This window comes from Labrus bergylta, chromosome 12, assembly GCF_963930695.1.
Source record: "Labrus bergylta chromosome 12, fLabBer1.1, whole genome shotgun sequence".
In the NCBI taxonomy this organism is placed as follows: Eukaryota; Metazoa; Chordata; class Actinopteri; order Labriformes; family Labridae; genus Labrus; species Labrus bergylta.
Genome location: NC_089206.1, coordinates 21982158 through 22006073, shown reverse-complemented (window position 1 = coordinate 22006073; position 23916 = coordinate 21982158). Strand labels below are relative to the sequence as shown.

Genomic DNA, 23916 nt, shown 5'->3' with positions numbered 1-23916 from the left:
GTTGTAGGCACAACCAGCTTGTATGTGTGATATTCTCTTGGTGATAGAGGTCATCGATTTGAAAGCTAAAAAGAAGCTAACGTATGTTTTTCTTCTTAAGGGTCCATGTTGAAGTTTCTACAAACTTAAACTTTATGTCCATAAACCATCCTGGTTTCATAATTCCAAAAGAAAAACTGAGCTTGGTAGAGCAGCATAGAGGGTTTTACTGAATGGATGACCTGAACAGAAGTACAGCTCATAACCCCCAAACAGAGAAGAGCATCCCCGCTTAAGTGCTACTAATGTTGCTCTATTGTTGGTCGGGCTTCTGTTGTTTCCTATTTATAGATCTCTCTTTATCTCCGTGTCTCTCTGTCACTCCCTCCCTCTATCATCCTTGGATTTTTTGCAGGATGGGTCGAGAGCTTTTTTAGTGCCACGCTCACCCCTCCCACATTCAAGCTCCGAGGCGGTGGTCAGTATTTGTCCCGTGTCTGAGAGCAGCAGCAGCGGTGTGTCAGAGGCAGGGACCGAGCAGCAGCCATGGATGACGTGTATAAAGCAGCGGTGAGTACACACGAGGACGAGGATGATGTGCCGTTTTAATGCATGAAATCAAAGTACACATACAGCCCTTTGTGTGTGAGGCTGCGGACAAAAACAGGAGAAAGAAACTCTTTGTAGCATGATATGAATCAGGAGGTCTCTGCTGGCACTTGCTCTGACTATTGGACAGTAACAGGTGCTCCAGAGATTTCAAAGTCATGTTCAACAGGCAGAGATCAAACGCAGTCACACTTCAGTTCAATCCAGAACAACAGCAATGCACTTCCTTTTTTAACCCTTCACTCAAAGATTAACAATAATTTCAGATAATTGCATTCCACAACACCATGGCTTCTGTTTTATTTTATTTCAATTGTGCGGTTACAAACGTCACGTCATTGCATTCCCATTAAAAAAAATGAAATCAGAGCCGGAGTGAAATGAACACATGAAAGTTTTACCAAAAAGCTTTGGATCATGACAGTGTAACTTTTTTTCTCATGTATTTGGGAGATCAAGGTCAAATAACAAAATCTAATGTTTGAACTTCATGGATTCAAATTTCAAATTTTGAAATGGATTCTCCTTCTAGTCAGGACCGCAGCTTCTGCTGAGGACGCTGAGGTCATGTCCTTGATATCTTTCAAGGGGAAAATTATTTCTTCAAGACCGCAGGGGGGGACGCTTTCACCCTCAGAAATATACACAATTTAGTGTTTTTTAGGACAAATTTATAACTTCTAAAATTATTCTACATCTAAATGAATTAACAATCCCAGCTTCTTACATCACAGCTTTATTCTGCACGTGTTGAGTCAACTTTGAAGCAACATTTACCGGATTAAAGCTCCTGTGAGGAGAATGATGTTGATTCTGGCGCCCTCCTGTGGACAAAATTGTTTTTGTATTGTACATGTGCAAGCCTCATTATCCACCTAAAAGTCTCATCCTGCTGCTTTTTTTGCCTTTAATTGAGAGGACAGCTGAAGAGAGACAGGAAATGTCAGGAGGAGAGAGTGGGGGTGATGACATGCTGCAAAGAGGCGAGGTCGGATTGGAACCCACGGCCACTGCGACATGGACCATAGCCTCTGTACATAACCACTAGTCTTTCGGTGCTCCCGTCCTGCTTCTTTGAACAGTGAAACTAATCCCTGAAATACTTTACTAAAACTTACATTCGCTGTGTTAAACTTTTAAAAAAGCTGTCTGCAGCATGTAGTTACATTTTTCCATCTTGACACCAACCACAATGGCAGCTTAAAAATGTAATTTCTTCATTGATGGTCTTGTTTGCTTCTGTAGGTCATAAAGAGGCATCAGTATTAATTTCATAACCTGCTAAAAACTCCTCACTGGAGCTGTATTATACATTCAGATTTAGAGAAATGTGAGTAATGTAGTGAAAGGACTTCCGTCTTTATGTTTTTGTGTTAATCTCTAACTTGCATTTTCCTGTGATGATGACTCTCTTAGCGCTCTGTTATTACAGCGTTGTTGTATCCTCACTGAGACAATAGCTGAGATAAACAGGCCGCCGTGGTCGCTTCATATCTGTGTCTGACAATAGAACAAAGAACATTTTTGGACACTTCATGGAGAAGAAGAGACGAGACAGCTGATGGCTTTTAAACAGCACCAGAAACCCCCCCACACACACACATACACACCTCCCCCCTCCCTCCCCCACATTGTACTCTGTCAAACAACGAGAATAGTAAGTGAAGAAAGCAGAGCGACATCGCAGTCATGCTGCGCTGAGAGACGCACAGACGGCAGATTATCAGTGAAGTCACTGCTGAGGTATTCAGAGACATTTTTATTCTTTCAAAGTCTATTTAAAATCATCGCTAAACAAGAGAATCAATCCTCTCTGACTTATTGAAATAACCTCCGCGCTGGCTCTCAGTTACTGCTCACATCAAATTTAAAACTCTGCTGCTCACTTACAATCAGAGACAGAAACGTCTCCTCCTTACTTTAACTCTCTGATCCAGGTCTACACTCCCTCCCGCCCCCCCTATGCTCTGCCAATGAAAGGCGTCTGATCCAACCTTCACAACAGGGTCCTAAGTCTCTGACTAGACTCTTCTCCTCGGTCGACCCCCGGTGGTGGAATGAAGTACCGAACTCCATTCAATCTGCAGAGTCCCTCTGCGCCTTTAAGAGAAAGATAAAGACCCAGCTCTTTATGAACACCATGACCTTAATGATGATGATGATGATAATGAAGAAGATGATGATGGTTTTCTGTGATATTCAGGATAGTTCTGATGCTGATGAGAACTTTTAAGAACAGCTGTCGATGTTGTACTCTGCCTCTGGTCACTTCCTGTCAGCACCTGTGTTTCCAATCCGACTTAAAGCTCTTTAGATCGTCTAGTTTGTCTCTTTGGATAAAAGTGTCTTATAAATTAACTGTAGAATTGTAGTTATTCCCTCTACTGCTTGACTTACTTGTCGAGGTAAATGTAAATCACTGTGTATACCCGAAACTCTTAACTCTATTATAAAATAAGCAATAAAGAAAGATTAAACAGTTTTTTAAATATGAAATAATTCTCCTGATTTTGTTTCCCTAAAGGTTGAAAACTTAACGGAGGAGCAGAAAAATGGTGAGGAAACGACGACCATGACTTTACCTTTTTGTTTTTCTTTCTACCGTTGACCATACAGATTATTAACCCCTTAAATACTTACCTCCTACACTTTAATTAATCTTTATAAGTCTGATTTCTCAAACTAACAATGCATTTTTATGCAAAGTGTTTAACTTTGATCAACTTTAACGATGTGCTGAAACAAAAAGTAAAAAAAAAGAAGGAATCAGGCAAACTATACTCACACACCCTGCTCTGACTTTTGAGGATTACATCATTATCACCAGCTGTCAAACATATATAAACCTATATAAAGGATAGACTTTTCTCTCAATACCCTGGATTTATTTTATATCCCGGCTCAAATATAGTTGGAACTCCTCCAAGAGCCATTTCAACTGAGAGAACCAGGAACTAAATTTGGTCCATAAAAGGTCTCTGCTCCACTGAGAGGGCCACAAGGATTTAAAGGAGCGACCGACGTCTAATGAGTCTACCAAAACATTTTATTTGGACCAATGGAAATGAACACATGGTTTACCTGCCTGACTTCAAATCATCCTGCATGCTTTGAGATGATCTAGTTTGACATATAGGGAAACTCAGGGTAAGCATGAGCAGCCAATCCTCAGAGACAGAGAAACAATTAAATCCAGCGCCCATTATGGATGCTGCACTTTTACCAGCAGAGTTCAATCTGATTGATCTCTCTATCCACAAAGTCCATAGAGCTAGCTTGATAAATATAATTGTTTTTGAATCCCTGATATCCTGCAGGAAGCCAGGTGTCAGTATTTATTCTCCTCACAGGAAGACTTAGGCCAAGATTCTAACCAAAGACCGTCTTACTTTAAGACAGTGATTCTAAAAGTGGGACCTATGCCCCCTAGTGGTGGCCCAAAGTTATGACAGGGTGCATGTGTGGCAAGGCTGAATAAAACAGATTGCTTTGCTTTCAAGCTAGAAAATATTTCATGCCAAAGGAGGGCGCAGCAGGGAAAGTTTGTGAACCAATGCTTTAAGGCAACAGTGCTGTCCTTCACCATGACAAATTATTACTCACCAAAAAAAGATCTGCAAAGTAAACCATCACCAGCTTCCCAATGTGAGGACACTGTGGTAGACTCAGTCCTGTGTTTAATGTTTTTTTGTATTGTTGTGTTGCGTAACATCCTTATATCCTTCCTGTTTTGAACTCTTGTCTCATATTCAGAGAGTTCAAGTTTAAATGTCGTTTTCCAGAGTTCAAGGCCGCGTTTGACATCTTCATCCAGGATGCAGAGGACGGCTGCATCAGCACCAAGGAGTTGGGGAAGGTGATGAGGATGCTGGGACAGAATCCGACCCCTGAAGAGTTGCAGGAGATGATCGATGAGGTGGATGAAGACGGTCAGTCAGCGTCATTACGATGGAGACTTAAGAGGTGGTAAGATGAGGCAGTGATATTGGATGTGTATAAAGTCGTGTGTGTTTGTTGGCAGGCAGCGGGACGGTAGATTTCGACGAGTTCTTGGTTATGATGGTCCGCTGCATGAAGGAGGAGAGCAAAGGGAAATCAGAGGAGGAGCTGGCCGAACTGTTCCGCATGTTTGACAAGTAGGTGAACTCTCTTTGTCTTCCTGGTTCACATTGATATGAGATGAACACTAAGAGCTGACGGATGGTGTTGTGAACTCTCAGGAACGGAGACGGCTACATAGACTTAGACGAGCTGAAGGGCATGCTGGAGTCAACCGGAGAGTCCATCACAGAAGACGACATCGAGGAGCTGATGAAGGACGGAGACAAAAACAACGATGGAAAAATTGACTATGACGGTATGGACTTTAGAAAGAGAGTGCATACACAAACTGTATGTCCCAGAAACAACCTTTACACAAATATATATAACATCTGCTTCCAAAAACAATACCTCGCAAACATTTTGATATTTGACTCGATACAGGCAAAAGAGCATGCTTCTTAAGAAGTACAGTAGTGACCTTACAAAGGCATTTTTATGCGACCTAAGATCTTGATGCTGCAAACAAAAACAAAACAAAAGAAACTTTAAAGGCTTTATATGCGATTTTTGGACCCAGCAGATGTCGCTCTTGAGCACCAGCATGAAACCAAAACAACTCGCGCTGCATTGTTGTGTTAGCATGCTAATGCTAGCGATCTTTATTATGCTCGTATCTTCACACTGCATGTAAATTTACCTGAAATGAGCGTGATCTAGAAACACAGTTAAGCAGTGAGTACAGTATGTTATTCTTCTTTTCTCTAGTCCCTCAATTAAACAACTTTTATACGTGAGGGGAGGAGCCGGCCAGCCGGCCCGGCGATGTAAACAAACTGAAGATAGGACTCTGAAAACTCTGAAAACATCACAGACAGTGGGACTCGGGTGTTACACCCATTGTAGACAGTCATGACTCACAGAGTTATTTTCAGAGGATATACTTGATTTCTATTACATTTTTAAGTGTGAAAAATTGCATATTAAGCCTTTAAAGAAGTGAACATTGACTTTGGGTTTAGAGAAAGAGTCAATCTTCTGTGTCCTTGGTCAGTCATTCTGTAACTGTTTGATCCGATTATCCCAGACACACTCGTTATGATTTAATATCACATGACCTGACTTCTAATGATTCTGTAATAAGAGAGAGAATTATCCGATGCATAGATGACTAGTACCTTTACATTTGCATGGATCAGAAAGTCCCAAACATTTTCTTGTCATTGAGTTTTCACACATTACCTGGTTGGTTTGGTTAAAATAAACTCGAGGCAGTTTGTCAACTTAGTGCGGTTCGTTTGTGCTGGTGTGAAAGATATCAATCAAAGCCAAGGGCGGACCAAAGAACTGTATCGAAACCGCTTGAAAAGATGATTCTCTGTCTGCTTTTATTCTGAATCTGGTACGGTTTGTTTGTAGTAAGGACATTAACCGACCTTACTTCAGCAAACATGCTTTTTGGGGAATAAACCAGCTACAGTAGCCAGGGTCCTCTCCCTTCATCATCACTGAACATTAAAGACCACAGGCAGACCTGATCGATCTTTAGAAACGGTTTCAGTGGATGAGCAGGTCCTGGTTCAGGAGGATTAACGTGCCCCTTCATCTGAACTGTCTGAAAAAAACACCTTTGCTTAGCTACATCAACATATTGTGTGTGCCTCATTTTCAAACTGTATCGTTTGCCTTCAGTGATTAATGCAAAAAATATAAAAAACAAAGAACAGAGCCGACATCAGTCTGAGCAGTCGTCGGTCCATTTAGAAATTTTAAAGAGTCTTTGGAGCAACCACAGCCAATCAGGAGTCGACTAGTCTTTGTTTACTTCCGGGACTTTTCATGCAAGAAATTCCGACCAATCAGAGATTGTTTTCAACATGCATCACACATTTTGGTCTGATTGTAAATGTCCCCGTGTGAACACAGACGAAACTTGAGGTTATTATACAACAATGGAACTAATTGGTCCATGATCCAGACCAGAGCAAATGATCTACAGGTGTGAAAACATCTAACTGTCTAACTGAAAAAAGCGTCTAACTTTCCACTGGGGGTCTTTATCAGAAACTAAAGATGGATCTTTAGTGACCTTGTGCCTCACTGTGTGTTTTAATTTTTATTTACAGAGTTCCTGGAGTTCATGAAAGGTGTTGAATAAAGGATTTGACTGGAGGCCATTGACTTCATCTTCTGCCAGCTTTTTAATGAATTCAAACAGAACAGCAGTCCTCAGCAGACCCCTGTCCTGTCAGTCAGTCCACAACTCCCCCCCCCCCCCCCCCCCACCATGCACTGAGAGGTTCACTGAGAGATCTCATTGACTGCTAAAATCTTTATTTCTGATCATGATGATCGACCAAAGCGTCATATGTAAAGAATATTTTCATTAAAAGATTTTAATTCTTGCAAATGTTTTTCTGTCTGTTGTAATAATTATAGTTTAAGATGCTGCAGCCGACTTTGAAGTTGAAAAATGACTCATTCACTTTCTACCCAAGATGGCCGACTTTGAGACTCCCTCTCACCAAGGTTTTATTTAAGTATGGCATTTTTCCTCGGTGTTCACAGCTCTCAGCTCCATTTTAAGGTACAATGGGAGGGGACGAACAAGGACCCTTACTCAGATTGGCTGTTGCAACACCAAGAGAAGAGCAGGTCAATGTTTTTTATATTCAATTTATTCCCACATTGCTGAGCGAACCTATAAACTGGACGACAGCTTCTTTATCAAGACAGAAAAACTCAAAAGCGCTCTGTGTATAATGTAATGCTGTGTTCAGTACGCCCCACAGCCGCTGGTGAAATAACCAACAGATGCTTTATAGTTGTTTTAACCTTTAGAAGAAGTTAAGAGTTTACTTGAATGAGTTAATTCTTATAGAAGATGAGATACCAAAGAGACTCTGAGTCCATGGGACGGGGGGCTTCTATGGTGCATAAAGTCAGTCATCACCATTGTGTTGTAAAAACTACAATACCAACAAAAAACATTCAACTGTAAACTGTTTTATGATTAATTTCCAAAGTTCAAACCTTAAACACAAAGAACACTAAAAATAAAATTAAATCAAAATACAGTAATTTAAAGGACACATATTCTGTAAAACACACTTCACCATGTTCCTCTAACTCTAATATGTGTCCCTAGTCCGTCTACAAACCCCCCAATGATGAGAAAAGTCCATCCTCTACGTCTTCTGACTGCTGCACTTTTCAGAAAATGTGTGCTCAAACAGGCCGTTTGGAGATTTTCCCTTCATGACATCACAAAGGGCAGTAACCCCTCCCCCAGGTGGGTGACACTCCCACAGGTGTTTGTTCTGCCCTCTGAGTTTGCCTTCTCACCGTAAACAATAGGACATGGAGCGAGAAAGCCAGAGACACTCAAGCCCTTCCAGAGAGGGGGCGTGGTCAGACACAGCTCATTTACATATTTAAAGGTACAGACACAGAAACAGCCTTTTCTGAGCAGGGCTGAAATAGAGGGGTTTATAGGCATGATCAAAAACAGGATCAGAGTGGATTTATAACAAGAAACTTCACACATGTTTTGAGGAGCTCTGAGACTTATTTACACTTTTTAAAAAGGAGGAGAATATGTGACCTTTAAAAATGAACTACTTATGTGGAGTGACTGTCAACAATCCTACAAATTTTATGAAACAATATATTTTCACAAACTTTACTTTTTTAAGTCTCTTCCTACTGTTTCAGATTTGCAGCTTTTCTATTGGCTGTTGAGTATTTTGATGGTCCTCAGAGAAGATTCAGTCATAATGATTTAAGCACTACCCTCTTTCTGCTTCTCTCTCTCTAGTCTTGTCAGGATCTCTCTTTGCAGGACTTCAGTAAGATGAAGTGAGGAGGAACTACATTTGTTGTAGAGAAACACTGTTACATTTGGAGAGTTTTTTTTGTTTTCAGTTGGCTGGAGCAGAAGAAATGGTATGTATACTCCAACATCTTTTTATGTCTACAAGACGACTTCAGTAAGAGACTCATTTAAGACAGTATTACTGCATGCAAAACTTTTGCACAGAAAAAAAGTTTGTAATCCTTAGTTTTAAAAAAGGATTCTGTCACATTTCTGCTCAAGCATGTTTTAAAACACTTTAAGTCTGCAGTGAGGTCAGAGCTCATTAATTCTCTGCTTCACGTTAATCAGGCTCCTTTAGTCCTGCAGGGAGAGAGTGAGGCTGCACATAAACCTCCCTAACCCTCTGCTGACTGCTGACTTCAGTGAAAAAAAAAAAAAAAGTTCTTACCATAAATTTTGTGCTATAAAAAACCTCTTCTCAAGTAGGGAGCCGAGCTTAGTGGCCTCCTACGGTCCTCACTGTGGTGAAGAGCGTTGGAGGGCAAACAGTTCAAAATGAATGTATACACAGGGATGCTGATACTTTCATTTAAGTCCATGCATGAAGAGACTGTGGACACTACAACTTCATACAAACAAACAACACAGCATACAAATAGTTTGAACCCTTTAATTTGGGTCCATTTTTGTTTGGATTTGTACCTGGAATCTGAATTGGTTCCCAAAGTGGGGGGTCGGGACCTCCTGGGGATCGTGAGACACTGAGAGGGGGGTCGCAAGATTCCTTCCAAAACCATAAAAATCTAAAATAGCATATCTTATCCATTATTGTGAAAAAATACATACAAAAACGATAAACAGTTTATAGGCGTTCTGCTTTTAGCATTTCTTAAAATAGATAGAAAATATTACGTGTTTTGGCAATAGTGTGGCCGATTTACATCCAAAGACAATGGGAGCCCCCGGTTGCTAGCACCGTTATTTGGGGGGTCACGGGCTGAAAAGTTCGGGAACCCCTGAGCTAGCTCATACCAGCTAGTATGAGACAGTTTTTGCATTGTCACCCAGTTCACAAGGTCTTATAGAAGACTTATTAGGAGTAATTAAAATACTTTGAAATAGGCAAGATTCAATAAAGGTGAAGTCACACTTGGTGCAAACACCGTACTTTAAGGGTATCATTACCCTGTAAACTCTGCTGCTAGTGAGCAAGCCATGCTGAGAAACTGAAACATTTATTGTGCATTGGTTAGCTCTGTCGTCTCTCAGCAAGAAGGTTCCTGGTTCAGATCCCCGTCGGTCAGGGCCTTTCTGTGTTGAGTTTGCATGTGTGGGTTCCCTCCTGGTACTCTGGCTTCCTCCCACAGCCCAAACAGGCTCGTTATGCTCGTTAGGTTAATTGGAGACTCTAAAAATTCCCCTTAAGAGTGCATGTGACTGAGCCTGGTTGTTTCTATCTCTGTATGCCAGCTCTGGGATGTACTGGCAACCATGGTGTACCCAGCCTTCGTCCAATGACAGCTGGGATTGGCTCCAGCACCCCTGCAATCCCAAATGGAATGCAGAGTATCAATAAAAGATGGATCGGATGGATAACAGGCACCAAAAAAAATCATTGTTTATGCTAAGATGCAAATCTAAATGTAGTTATTGCAAAGATTTCCTAAAAGCCTAATCAGGGAGCAGAACTACAGATTAGCCATGACTAGAAGTCCTATATACATTACATTGGTTTCACTTTAATGAGATGTAACAATGCCTACATGAACTGTCCCTGACAAACTGATAAGTAAATAAATATACAACATTTTAGGGGACACTTAGCTCATCCAAAGTGAATAGATGATCCAATGCAAGTCAACTAAATAACACATCAGTGGCAGGACTTAAAGCACCACGCTCAAGTCAAATGGCAAAGGGCGATAGAGTACTGAACATCTTATTTTCTTTTTGAACTCGAAGTAAAACTAAACCAACTGGCCAAGCAAGCAACTGAGTAATCCATAGATCGCCTGATTTTTTTAGTTTTTTAATTTCAGTCACTTGTGTGCTTGGGTGTCGGAGGGCTGCAGGGGGGAAAGAGACGGGGAACCAGGGGAACGGGGTCCTGGACTGATCCTGCATCAGGACAATCTATTGTGTTTTAAAGCTTTATTGGTGAGAGCTAGGAACGAAACAGGAGGGGTTCATAGAGGGAGCAAGGTAAATCCAAATAAGAAACAACACTTTAGAAAACAAGCCCAAAAAAACGCAACCCACGACATATAATATTTGTTAGCAACTTTACACAAAAAGAAGCCCAAAGTCACTTACAGAATAATAAGCGGACTTAGCAACGCTGGTAAAGATCTAATCTAAAAATGAAATATTTATACTTTTATTCCCAGTTTATGTTAAAAATGTCTCCTATCTGATTCGGAGTTTGTCGTTAAATAACAATTTGCTGTCAGTCAATCAATCAATCAATCAATTCAGTAACTTCCTTGATTGTTTCTAATTTGTTCCCCTTCAGTGTGTCTCCATGTGAACGCCTTTATTTGCTCTTTCTGAACAAACCATTTCTTCTTCGTCTTCACTGAAACATCTTTAACACAAAATATCAAACATCATAAGTCCAGCCTTTGGACCACGTCTCCTCCCAGCGCCATCGTTTTTGGTATTTTAGTTCTAACCATTAAATTGGTGGCTTTTACTCTATGATGATGAATGTTGTATAAATGCAGGGTTTACTCCTTACGACTACAAAGAAGGGACGCATTATGGGAAACAAAGATCTATCATAAATAAACCAGTGGCTGCAGATTGCTTTCTGCACACTGCATACTGATCAATTTGATTCACAAATGGAGCATTTGGTTTTAGAATAACTTACAGCCACATCCCCTCCTCACACCCTCATTTAAGTTTTTTATTCTTCAGATTAAATTGACGGCTTTCACTCTGTTAGCATGAATCTTGACATTGATTTAAGGTCAGTGGAATCCCAAACTGCTCATTAAATTATGTGTGAACTTTGTGTTTTAAATCCTCTTCTCGGATCCAGATGTGCAGCCCAGCCATGCGCCCCCTCTGCGTTCTGTTCCTTGTGGTGTACGTCTCACCGTCCCCTGCCCTCTCCGTCGTCCTGCCCTTCCAGCAGAAAGGCCTCCCAGAGCTGGGGAAGACCGTGGACGTCGAGAAGCTGATGATGACGATGATGAACGACGGAGAAGAGGGATCAGGCTTTCAGGAACTGATCAAGGTTGACCAGCCGTTGTGTCCGTTTGAGTGTCAGTGCAGCCTGAAGGTCGTGCAGTGCTCTGACCGGGGTGAGTGTCTGTCACACACTTAGCTTTACACACACAGCTCCATATTTACTGCCTCCTTTCCATTTTTGAAGCAAACTATATACTTAAGGAAGTGCAGCGTAATCACTCAAACCAAAGGCCACAAAGCACTACCTCGTGTTTATCTGATTACAGAATGTGCTTCTCATTTTGAACGGCATTCAGACCACAGACAGCTCAGACTCTAAAATAGCTGATCCGTCAAAGTTTCAGGGAGTAAATGCAGCTCCAGTTTGATTTTCCTTTGGGTTCAAAACTTAATTTAAGCCTAAAAAAAAAAAAAATCATCCTGGTTTCCAATTTGCACAATTAAAACAAATTTTAAAAAAGGAGGAGATGGTAAAAACAATCGCACTTTGAGCTGGAGTGGATTTAAATCTTTGTTATTCCGAGAAATGAGAATGTAAATTATCTGCCGGATTTAGGTGCAGAACTACAAGAGGCAGATTTTCCAAGTTGAAAATAAAAAACAAAAGAAGCGAAAGAGAGCAAGTGGAGCAGGTTTGATAAAGGCCAACCCAAGAGAGGGAACAACGCATCTGCCAAGCACTTTCTTTAGACCTTGGTCCCTCTGTGGTAGAGATGCACCGAGGACCTCCTGGAGTCCCTTTTCTCTGTGGTAAAACATATCTTTAAATGTCAAAATGAAGGCGAGCTCACGTCTATTCAGGGATTTATGTTTGAAAAAGATAGAAGAGTATATCATCCTCCTGTGCACGAGAAGACCACTCCACCTTGTTTCCCAGAATGCAATGCTGAGTCTCATTATCTGAAGGCAAGGTGCTTTAGGGTGACTCTTGTTTGTGTTCACATTTCCAGATCAAGTATCTTTTTGTTCATCACCTCTATTCGCTCTGTTTCTCTGAAGGTTTACACTTTGTGCCCTTCGATCTCCCTCCTGACACCCGACTGCTGGACCTGCAGGGAAACCAGATCACAGAGATCAGAGAGGACGACTTCAAGGGACTGAACAACCTCTACGTAAGAACCAACCAACATGTTCCTCCGACCTACAGCGCTCATTTGTTCACACCTTCTAAACAAACTTTCAGGAGCATTTCTTAAAGGCTTTATGTGTGATGTTTCACACTTAAATATAATAGAAATCAAGTATATCCTCTGAAAATAACTCTGTGAGTCATGACTGTCTACAGTGGGTGTAACACCCGAGTCACACTGTCTGTGATGTTTTTCGAGTTTTCCGAGTCCTATCTTCACTTTGTTTACATCGCCAGGACGGCCGACTGACTCCTCCCCTCGCGTATAAAAGTTGTTTAATTGAGGGACTAGAGAAAAGAAGAATAACATACTGTACTCACTGCTTAACTGTGTTTCTAGATCACGGTCATTTCGGGTAAATTTACATGCAGTGTTAAGATACGAGCATAATAAAGATCGCTAGCATTAGCATGCTAACACAACAATGCAGCGCAAGTTGTTTTGGTTTCATGCTGGTGCTCAAGGGCGACATCTGCTGGATCAAAAAATCGCATATAAAGCCTTTAACGAGCAGCACTACTGATAGTAGACAAAGAAAACCTACAAGAGGAAGAAAAATTGTCTTTTGGGTTCAAATAAGTATAACGTGTTTATTGATTCCACTGTGGATGCAGCTGAATGTTTGCACAACTTTAAGTCCCAGACTCCCCAAAGAGACAAAAGTTTATCACATCGTAACATGCACCTTAGTTAAATTACACATGGTGCGTTTTGTGCATTCATCAAAAGCTTCAAAGCCTGAACCCAGATGGCGCTGCTTGCCAACAAGCAGGGCCGGCAACTGCTTGGGGCCCCAGGCCAGTATGGGGTTCTCTAAACCTAAGCAGTGGCTCAAAATGTGCAAAGTTTGCAATAACAGTAGGAAACCTCCCTAAGTGGCCCCATCTGACAGCACTCACTCAAATAATACTAAATGACTGAATGAATATGGGGGAGAGACACTTTTATGGCTTAACTTCCACCAAAAGAAATGTGTTTATTTATAACATAATGGGGATGAGTGCCTATACATTTTTGCCTCGGGCCTCAACAGACTGCAGAACCACCACTGCCTGAACCAAAGGCAAAGGACTTGGTTGAAGAAGGCTTTTGGAGGAGGAGGAGGAGAGGTGAAACGTCTTCAAGATCTTCAGCCAAGTCCAGTTGCCTTATGATCAAGCTTTGAATTCAACGTGACGTGGATGACTGAGAAGCTTCACAGACATAACTCAAAAAGAAGTGACGGTTGACTTTTGGCTTCACACTAATTTAAGCACTTTCCCCTTCAGTGATAATCATGTATCTGTAAGATCCATCCATCACCGACAACCCAAAGAAAACTTTGTCACCGTCTTACACTACATTTAGATTTGCATCTTAGCATAAACCATGATTTTAACCCGACACCCGCTTTGTCTTTTGTCGTAACACTACGCCCACTGGAGGTTTCAGCCTATAAATACAAACACGAGTTATTATAAGCTTTGCAGATTTTAACAAAGTGAATAGTAAATGGACTTGAGCTTATATATTTCTTTTCTAGTCTTCTGGCTACTCAAAGTGCTTTTACATCGCAGGTCACAACTACACATTCACACACTGATGGTAGAGGCTGCATTGGAAAGTGACCATTAGAAGAGACTCATCCCATTCATACACATTCACACACTGCCAACGAAGCAGCAGGAGCAACTTGAGGTTAAGTGTCTTGCCCAAGGACACATTGGACATGTGGCTGCAGGAGCTGCGGATCAAACCCCTGACCTTCTGTTTGAGAGACGACCGACTCTACCAGCTGAGCTACAGCCTCACAGGGCTTTCTATAAACGTCTGGATTTTCCTTCTCTTGATGGCTATAATTATTCCTCTGGCCCAAATTAGCAGTGAGGACAAACAATCCCTTCGAAGAATGGCTTGCTGTCACCAATACAGGAAAAAAGCTTGACAGCTCATGGTGTTTACATCAGAGTTGAGAAGAAACTTAACGTTAGGAAGTGAAACTCTACTGGAACCAAGAAATGAAATATTATCGTAGAAGAAATCCAGATTTAAAATAAATATCTTTGGAAGATCCCAACATTTTTAGAGATGTGTGGTTTTGCCCTCCTTCTACAGAAGAATCAATTCCCAGCCATTAATGTACGCTGACCCATAACCGCTTCAACCTGCACATGCAGACCTCAGCGTCACCACAAGTATTTTGATTACTCTAATTCAGCTCAATGAAAGCTCTACCCTCCGCTGACCACTTTTTTTTAAATCTATTTTTTTTATCACAGGCTCTGGTGTTGGTGAACAATCGGATCTCCAAGATCCACCCACGTGCCTTCCTGCCCCTTCAGCAGATGCATAAGCTCTATTTGTCGCACAACCTGCTGACCGCTGTCCCCAAGAGACTGCCCGCATCTCTGCAGGAGCTGCGTATCCATGACAACCGCATCAAGAAAGTAGCATCGGGGACATTCTCTGGGCTTTACAACATGAACTGTATCGGTGAGACTTCAGTCTGTATCATAGTGGGGCTGATATTAAAATCAAGACAGTTTTTTTTGCTAATTCTTTGTGGACATGACTGAATGAAAAATGAATTGTTTTATGAAACTAATTACAGAGTTAGGTCGTAATCCCATCAAGAACAGCGGTTTGGAGGCCGGAGCATTCGATGGACTGAGGCTGACTTTCCTGCGTATTTCTGAGGCCAAACTCACAAGCGTCCCCAAAGGTATAAGAGCTCACGTAAGCTCACGTTGCATTTGAAAGATCTGCTGATTGTCTGCGATATACTGTCTGCACGGATAGAAGAGAGCTACTGCAGAATAAACCTGAACCTTGAAATTATAAATGTTAAGAAAAGGAGTTAATTTGTTTATTTAAAACAACAGCAGCAGAGGCCAAGATGTCCTGACATTCCAACACAGAAAATAAAATCATAAAACTTCCTTTTGGCTCCCCTTATATCATAAAAAAAAACATGCAGGGACATGGTGTAACATCATGTACAGGGTAAGGGTACCCATTGAACCCACTGGAAAGCCAATTCAAAAACATTCTTTTAATTATGTAAAATGAGCTCCTCAAAAAAAGTTTTGAAATGTTATTTCAATCAATTATTTCACCCCTTTAATAATACTTAATTGGTCTTGTATTATATATCTTTGGATAGCCTGATTAGTCACCTTTACAACAAGGTAACTTGTAAGGATACACCCAAAGTAAATGTGCCAAAATCCCCTGCATTAGTGAAGACATCAAATCTTTTAGACCACAGACAACACTCAGATGTTAGACGATGCCCAATGAGACTCTTAACTTCAATATCATGTATTTCTATTTCAAGCCATATTTCTAGTGTGCATGTTTGACTGAGTCTCATGTCTTTTACGATGCAGGTGTGTGTGGTAGGTGTGTGCAAACACAGGATAAATGATGTAACCTTACTTACTCAGTGGTCTTCAGCTTCATTGGTTCAGTAAGTTATGATCATGTATTTAGAAACTTCTGTTTGCATTTCTCCCACGTGTCAGGCCTACCTTTTAATCTCAGAGAATTACATCTGGATCAAAACCTGATTCAGGCCATCAATGTCGAGGACCTGATGGAATATGGAGAGTTGTACAGGTGAGTCAAAGACGCCGTGTACCACACACAGCTTTACAGAGTGTGACGTGACAATATTATTATAATCAAGAGATTTCTAGTTGATTATATTTATCATTAACTTCCCCAAGGAATTTATGTTTTAAGGTTGTATTTTCGTCTGGCCTACTTCCTGGTTTTCATTAAACTTTTTGACTGGGTGTAGCATGGGCCAAGTAAGAACCCATCTGATCTAGTTCACTTACAAACAGTTTGACTGGTTCCATTGTGAAAATCATCCAATAATATAAACTGAATTAATTCTTATAAGTCAGCATTCCCCTCATTGCGAGTAATGAGCTCACTGTATTTGCGTTTGCTCTTTCTTTCTGGTACAGGCTGGGCCTTGGCTACAACAGCATCCGCAGCATTGAGCAAGGCAGCCTGTACTACGTTCAGAATCTCAGAGAACTTCACTTGAATAATAACCTGCTGTCTCGTGTGCCTGATGGACTGCCGGAGATGAAACACCTGCAGGTGAGGAGGACATGCACCTATTAAAACAGTCACTGTTAGCAAAGTCCAGACAACACTGTTAAGACCATGTTTTTTTATGAAATTTAAATATCTGTTTATTACTTGAGTCTGAGCTTTTCTGCATTCATCCAACTATCTGGATGTTAAAATGTAAGACTCTTATGCAGTGTGTGTAACAGGCCAGCAGAAAGCCTGGGCTTTAGGCAAAGATATTTAGAGCTACATGCATGTCTTTACCAACATTTGCAGATCTGAGGCGTGTAATATCACATAACATTGATTTGTGAGTTTTCCAGATAATTACAGTTATTAATTTATTCACTTTTAGCGCACATATTTGCAGAGTTTTTCACATGACTATCGTATAATGTTTATGGTTTTTTGCACACTCTTGTAGATTCTCTAACACATCCAACTCCAAATGAGACCATCATTTAAAACCCATTCTGTTCTGAAGTCCTTAATTTGGAAAAAAAGTTTACTGAGGTAATAAATCAAGCAAGGAGAAGCCTCATTTGCTCTTTAGCTCGTATAGAGTTGAACGTCCTGTTTTTGCAACGGCATGGTGTAGTTGACCAGCAGGGGGAGACTGTACTGCTAAGACATGTTTTGCATCGTCTTTACTCATGTAACCTGGAAGTTATGTCAACTTCTTATGCAATGATTCTTACATACTCAGTGTTTCTGTGTGTTTTCTACCAGGTGGTCTACCTGCACTCGAACAACATCAGCTCTGTGGATGTGAACGACTTCTGTCCTAAAGGCTTCAGCATGAAGAAGACTTTATATAACGGCATCAGTCTGTTCAATAACCCGCTCAAGTACTGGGAGGTTCAGCCTGCAACCTTCCACTGTGTCAGCAGCAGCAGGGCCGTTCACTTTGGCAACAATATGTAATGCTGTCCTTTTCATTTAACCTTTAAATATGCAACATTTTTTAAAAATAGATTTAAGTTAATTATATTGCTCTGTAAATGTAATGCACAACAATCAGAGATAGTATTACATTTTTGAAGGGAAGTTGTAGGTGCTTAATGTTTCATACAGGATGGGCGTCAGCGTGGCCCTTATTTTGAGAAGTTTTCAATTTAATATAATTTTAAGCTTGCGAAGGACCAATGCATCAGATTAATGTTCCAGATGTTGTGGGAACTTAAAGGCAGAATGGTACAAACCCAATGAAAGAGGGAAAATAGAGCCCTCTGGTGGTGTAGTCCAGCCATGGCAACAATTGTGAAACATATTCCTCTCTCTTAAGAAGATGCATTCTATTTGAAAAGACAAAAAAAGCTGTACCTTGTTCTTTGGTGCTGCACAGGTTCTTTTATTCTAACAGGTCTGTTCCTCCCTTGAAACTCGACCCTTTCTTTTATACTGTAACATGTTGAAAATCAATAAAAATTAAAGAATTAAAAGACCGGAAGTCCTGCATATTGTCTGCATATGTTAATCTTAAAATGAATTTTGTTTTTGCATTGTTAGATTTGGGTATCATAGAAGACCACCCTCTATGGACACATTTCAATTCAGTTCCATAAGAGATGCATTTTTTCATTTATTTATTTTTTGCATTAAAATGGAAAAGCAAGAATTTGGGTGCATTTAAAACCCTTTTCTGATATCAGATATTATCCCAATTTACTTTGTTTACCTGAAGCCTGGCTGTGTCAGGATGAATACGTTACTTTAAATCAATCCACTCCTTTCAGTCATTTTAATACTCATATACCTCTAGACACTGGCCAAGGTGGTGGAGTAGCAGATATTTTTAAGTCTAGTCTTCTAATTAACTTAGAATACTTAGATTAATGTGAATTAGCAGAGTTTTAAAGATCAAATGTAGTCCTCAGCACTGGTAAAGTAATAGTCTTTATTGGACTTTATTGGTTTCAATGAGGAAGTTAACAAACCTACTCTTTGATTTAACCACACCCTGGACCTCGTTCTATCTACCGTATGGCTTTGAAACTGAGTTACTCTCGATTCATTTGCCCCCACTAAAACAGAACATTATCAAACAATAAAGATAGCTCCATGGTTTACTTAAGAAACAGTGACCTAAACATTTTTTTAAAGAATTTAGCGTTCCACCAAAATGGAATAATCTTGTTTATTTTGGCAGGATAGTCATAATAAATATATGAAGGCTCTACAAAAGAGGATACGCAAATACAGTGAGATCATTACCCTCTATTCAAAGAAAACAAAAGCAATCCTAGATACCTTTTCAGCACTGTAGCCAGGCTGACAGGGAGTCATGGCACCCTTGAGCCTTGTATTCCTTTAGCCCTCAGCAGTAATGATTTCCTGAGCTTTTTCAACAACAAAATCCTGACATCAGAGACAAAATTGGTAACCTCCTGCCCTTCCCTGGTGCAGATACCTCTGATATGGCAGAAACAGTTCCAGGACCAGATATTAATCTCAACTGTTTTTCTCCAATCGACCTTTCAGAACTCAATTCAATTATTCCTGCATTCAAACCGTCAACCTGTCTTTGAGACCCAATCCCAACCAAGCTGTTGAAGGAAGTATTTCCCTTAGTTAGCAACTCTATATTAGATATGATCAATTTGTCTTTACTGGCAGGCAATGTACCACAGTCATTTAAAGTAGCGGTAATCAAACCTTTACTTAAAAAGCCTACTCTAGATTCAGGAACTCTAGCTAACTATAGGCCTGTATCCAACCTTCCTTTTATCTCAAAGATCCTGGAGAAAGTGGTAGCTAATCAGCTGTGTGACTTTCTCCATGACAACAGTTTATTTGAGGAGTTTCAGTCAGGCTTTAGAGTCCACCATAGCACTGAGACTGCACTAGTTAAAGTTACAAACGATCTACTTTTAGCTTTAGACAGGGGACTTCTGTCTGTGCTTGTCTTGTTAGATCTTAGTGCTGCTTTTGACACCATTGACCATCAGATCCTATTATACAGACGAGAACATTTACTTGGAATTACAGGGACTGCTTTAAGTTGGTTTGAATCCTATTTATCAGATCGATCTCAGTTTGTACATGTTAATGATGATTCCTCTATGCACACCAAAGTTAGCCATGGAGTGCCACAAGGTTTAGTGCTTGGACCGATTCGCTTTACACTATATATGCTTCCTCTGGGAAATATTATGAGGGAATTATGAGAATTATTTCTGACATTGTAACTATACATCTATTTTATTCATTGCTGTTCAATCTGTTTATTTCTGCATCTCCCTCTATCCTCTCATAACCCCTACACAGTTGTTCCGACGGCTGCTCAACATGAGCCTAGTTCTGTTTGAGGTTTGACGTTAAAAGGAAGTTTTCCCTGGCCACTGTAACTTTGCTAAATGTTGCTTAGTGCTGTGCTCATGATGGATTAATGCTGGGTCTTTGTAACATCACAAAACAAAGAGTACAGTCTAGACCTGCTCTTTTTGTAAAGTGTCTTTAGTTAACATTTGTTATGAATTGGTGCTATATGAACAGATTGTTTGATTGACTGATTGAAAAGTCTGGAGCTCTGATACATGTCATGATAGTGGTGTTCAATTCAATATATCTGAATAATGAAAGGAATTTTGACAAAGATCACAAAACATAAATTACAATATTGTGATGTACTGTATATTGATTGACATCCCTTAAGTCTTGTGTCATTGTTTCTTTAAACAGCATTTTATGATGTGACTGATAAATGCATCGCCCAATCAGCTGCTTTATTCTCCCTTAAATGCCGTCCAAGTAACAAACAGTCCAAACAAGATTCTCAGATAACACACCCAGTGAGGATTTCACAGCAGACAGCACAGTCCTCGCTAACAAACACGAAGTCAGCTATGTCGTATGAGAAGCAGGTAAGACCAAACAATACAAAGACCAGCTGTGATGTATCTAAACTGTACCATATTTATGACAACTAAAATCCAAAAAACCTGATGTGCAGTCAGGCACTGCACATATGTTTATGCCTTTCTGTTGTTCTGTAAGTAATGCAGAGTAGTAATTAGGTTTTGTTGTAATAGAAAAAGTGAATAGGCTTGAATGGAACTGTGAATTTGTCAAAAATGTATCTGAAGAAACACTTAATGTTGAATTATATGTATTGAGCTCTTGTATCGTCATTTAACTGACATTTGTTTTTTTTGCGAACACAGACTGATGAAGTTGTTGCCACTGCCAAATTTGGAGACCTGATAGAGTTTTCCTACCCCATCGGATATTCACACTGGGGAGTGAATGATAGAGATGGATATGTCATCCATTTTGCTGTCTCAGGTGAGGACAACATAGAGTATAATGCATATGGTATTATAGGGGTGGGAATTGCAGGGTTACAATTCACTTAGCAGACCAAAAACTTGGGATATGATTTCAGGATACAGTGATTCTGTGGAAATTGATGATACATCACAATATATAATTAGATGAAGAATATCAAAAGTTCATACGAAGGTAAAGTACAAGATTAATGTATTTATTTGTTGTAGTTTGGTGTCAGTTTATTGGGTGTCAGTAGAAGATAAGAAATGTGGGCGGATGGAAAGTTGAAGTTGTAAAGTGTATGTGTCCTGGTTAAAGTCAAACAAAACAAAATTGTAAATGATATGACCTAGGTGTGGGGTGTTTCAATTTAAATCAAAACTGATCATTGTCTGCAGATCGACACAGCTTTCTTACTTGTAATAAAGTCCATGACTGTAGAACCAAAACTTTTGCCTCGCTGTCTAATTGACTCCCGGATCTTACAACAAGGGTGACTCTGTGCACTAATGGAAGTCAGAGAAAAACAGACTTCTCAAGCCTGTATTTAGCTTTGTTTGGTCCCTGTGAATAAAATTGAAAATAATAAATGTGAAATGAAAATCATAATTTGCCGGGCACTAATGGGACGAAAAAACAATAAAACACGAAGGACACGATGAGCAACATTGTTTTTTTGCTCATGCTCAAAATAGTCCCTATTTTAAATAAAATGAAGAAAGATCTATTAGTAATGTTTTGATGAAAAACAATCCAGAAATCTGTTTTTCTTGTCTTAAGCTATAAATTGTTGCAGATCCCGCAAGTAAACTGTCTCATTCTTCAGATGAGGGGAAGCTAATGAACACAATACGGACCAACCTACAGAGAGCCTTACCGAGTGGAGATCTTCTTCTGGGTGTGACCAAGGTCTGCAGCATGCTGATCAAAGATGTGACAGTCCCAACAGGGGCCAGCATCCGCATCAATAACCGCCACGACTTCGATGCATCATCGCCGGAGGACATGAGGCGATGTCTGAATGCCCTTCTTGGTCAGGACTTCTCATATCATCTCCTCAATCTCAACTGTGAGCACTTTGCCACCTTTGTACGCTATGGGAAAGCTGTGTGCAACCAGGTAGGCTACATTTTTAAACGGTTGTTTAATTTTCACATTTTTTGTACAAGCCTTGACATGCAGATGTGAAAAATCTGTTTAATCAAATTTCATAACATTCATCCAGTTTTCTTACACTTAGCTCTCATTCATTTTTTCAAATTCAAAAGAAAACCTCAATCTTAATTGTTTTTATTACCATGCTGAACCCTTCAGCATGATTTGCAATTTCAGAAATATCTCACAATGCAATCATGGATTTACACTGTGAAGTCAGTACGGTTGTTTATTCAGTGTATAGCCTGTATTGCAAAATCACATTACGTCATAATGACCACAATTGACTACAGAGATGTTTTAAGGTTGTTATTTGTTTCCTCATTTAGATTCCTTTCAAAGCCGGCGAATGTGTGGAGGCAACCAAAACCTGACAAAGAAAAAAAGAAACATTAAATTAGAACATTAAAAAAATCAGTAAACAAACCAGCAACAATCACAGAAAAAGATCAATCCAGATTCTGTTACAAATCTCACTTCAAATTAGACCATGATTTGAAAAAAAAAAGAAGATAAGCACCATTCTGTATAGAAGACATTGAACTTTTTTGAGGCCATACATTCATTTGGAAAAATGTTTACAGAGGTAATAAATCAAGTGAAGAGAATCCTCATTTGCTCTTTAGCTCATATATAATTTAACTTCCTGTTTTTGTAATTGCATGGTGTAGTTGACCAGCAAGGGGAGACTGTACTGCTAAGACATGTTTTGCATCGTCTTTACACGAGTAACCTGGAAGTTATGTCAACTTCTTATGCAATGATTCTTACATACTCAGTGTATGTCAAACAACAGCAGCGCACATGTGAACTTCTGTCATGGCATCAGTCTGTTTAACAATCCCCTCAAGTACTGGGAAATTCAGCCTGCAACCTTCCACTGTGAGACCCTCCAGTGGTGTAAGCAAGATATTGTAACCTGTGCTTTTCAAAACATTCAACATGGTAAAACATATTCCTCTCTCTTTAAATGATACATGCTATTTGGACAGTTGACTGGATCTTGTCTATTGGTGCTTCAGATGGTTTTCTATTCTTGCAGGTCTGTTGCCCCCCTCTTTCTCTTCCATACTGTAAAAAAGACAGGAATGAAAGGAAGTCTTGTATATTGTCTGCACAGGGTACTGTATGAATCAATGTTTTTATATTGAAAACATAACAAAGGGTCAGGCTGTGTAAAAAAATAAAAACTATATTGAAATGCTTTTACTAAGAAGTGACAGGGGCGTGTCCACAGGGGTGGCCGGGGGTGGCATGGGACCCCCTTAAAATCTTGGCCACTCCAGGTTCCACCCCAAAATCCTTAATGGCTATTTGCCTTGCCAGAGGTGGGACTTATGAAATCCAGTATTCAGGCTGTGTTGCAACAGGCAGCTCATAAGTTTTTTCAGTGCGCAGATGTTTGTTTGCAATTTTTTAAATACTTTAAATTGTTCCTTTGGATATACATATTTTTTGAGTCCTTGAAGAATGAAGCTTAGTGTGTAGATGTTGCCATTATCGTGTGTAACTTAACGTCGATGTGATCAATGCAGACAAAAGGGGGGAAATAAATGCTCTTCAGTCACGAGTGTGCACAAAAACTTCAGGCCCCCCTGCAAAAGTCAGTCCCCCAGTTGGGCCACCCCAATCCAAAATAATTGGGTAACTTGTGCA

The 23916-nt window shown here is 40.1% G+C and overlaps 3 protein-coding genes across 3 annotated transcripts; all 3 read left to right on the top strand.

The window, feature by feature from the left end:
- Nucleotides 1–413: 413 nt before the first annotated feature.
- tnnc1b (troponin C type 1b (slow)) lies at nucleotides 414–7043 on the top strand. Its single transcript, XM_020630376.3, has 6 exons — nucleotides 414–549; nucleotides 3113–3143; nucleotides 4371–4517; nucleotides 4610–4724; nucleotides 4809–4945; nucleotides 6756–7043. The coding sequence occupies exons 1-6, from the start codon at nucleotides 526–528 to the stop codon at nucleotides 6785–6787; spliced, it is 486 nt and encodes a 161-aa protein (XP_020486032.1). The 5' UTR covers nucleotides 414–525; the 3' UTR covers nucleotides 6788–7043.
- Nucleotides 7044–8417: 1374 nt separating this feature from the next.
- LOC109981553 (biglycan) lies at nucleotides 8418–18281 on the top strand. Its single transcript, XM_020630389.3, has 8 exons — nucleotides 8418–8574; nucleotides 11490–11754; nucleotides 12641–12753; nucleotides 15030–15243; nucleotides 15362–15472; nucleotides 16275–16368; nucleotides 16725–16863; nucleotides 17566–18281. The coding sequence occupies exons 1-8, from the start codon at nucleotides 8572–8574 to the stop codon at nucleotides 17758–17760; spliced, it is 1134 nt and encodes a 377-aa protein (XP_020486045.1). The 5' UTR covers nucleotides 8418–8571; the 3' UTR covers nucleotides 17761–18281.
- Nucleotides 18282–20625: 2344 nt separating this feature from the next.
- On the top strand, nucleotides 20626–23807 carry LOC109981509 (phospholipase A and acyltransferase 1-like). The gene is made up of 4 exons (XM_029276696.2): nucleotides 20626–20699; nucleotides 21000–21120; nucleotides 21932–22224; nucleotides 22590–23807. The coding sequence occupies exons 1-4, from the start codon at nucleotides 20682–20684 to the stop codon at nucleotides 22632–22634; spliced, it is 477 nt and encodes a 158-aa protein (XP_029132529.2). The 5' UTR covers nucleotides 20626–20681; the 3' UTR covers nucleotides 22635–23807.
- Nucleotides 23808–23916: the final 109 nt, after the last annotated feature.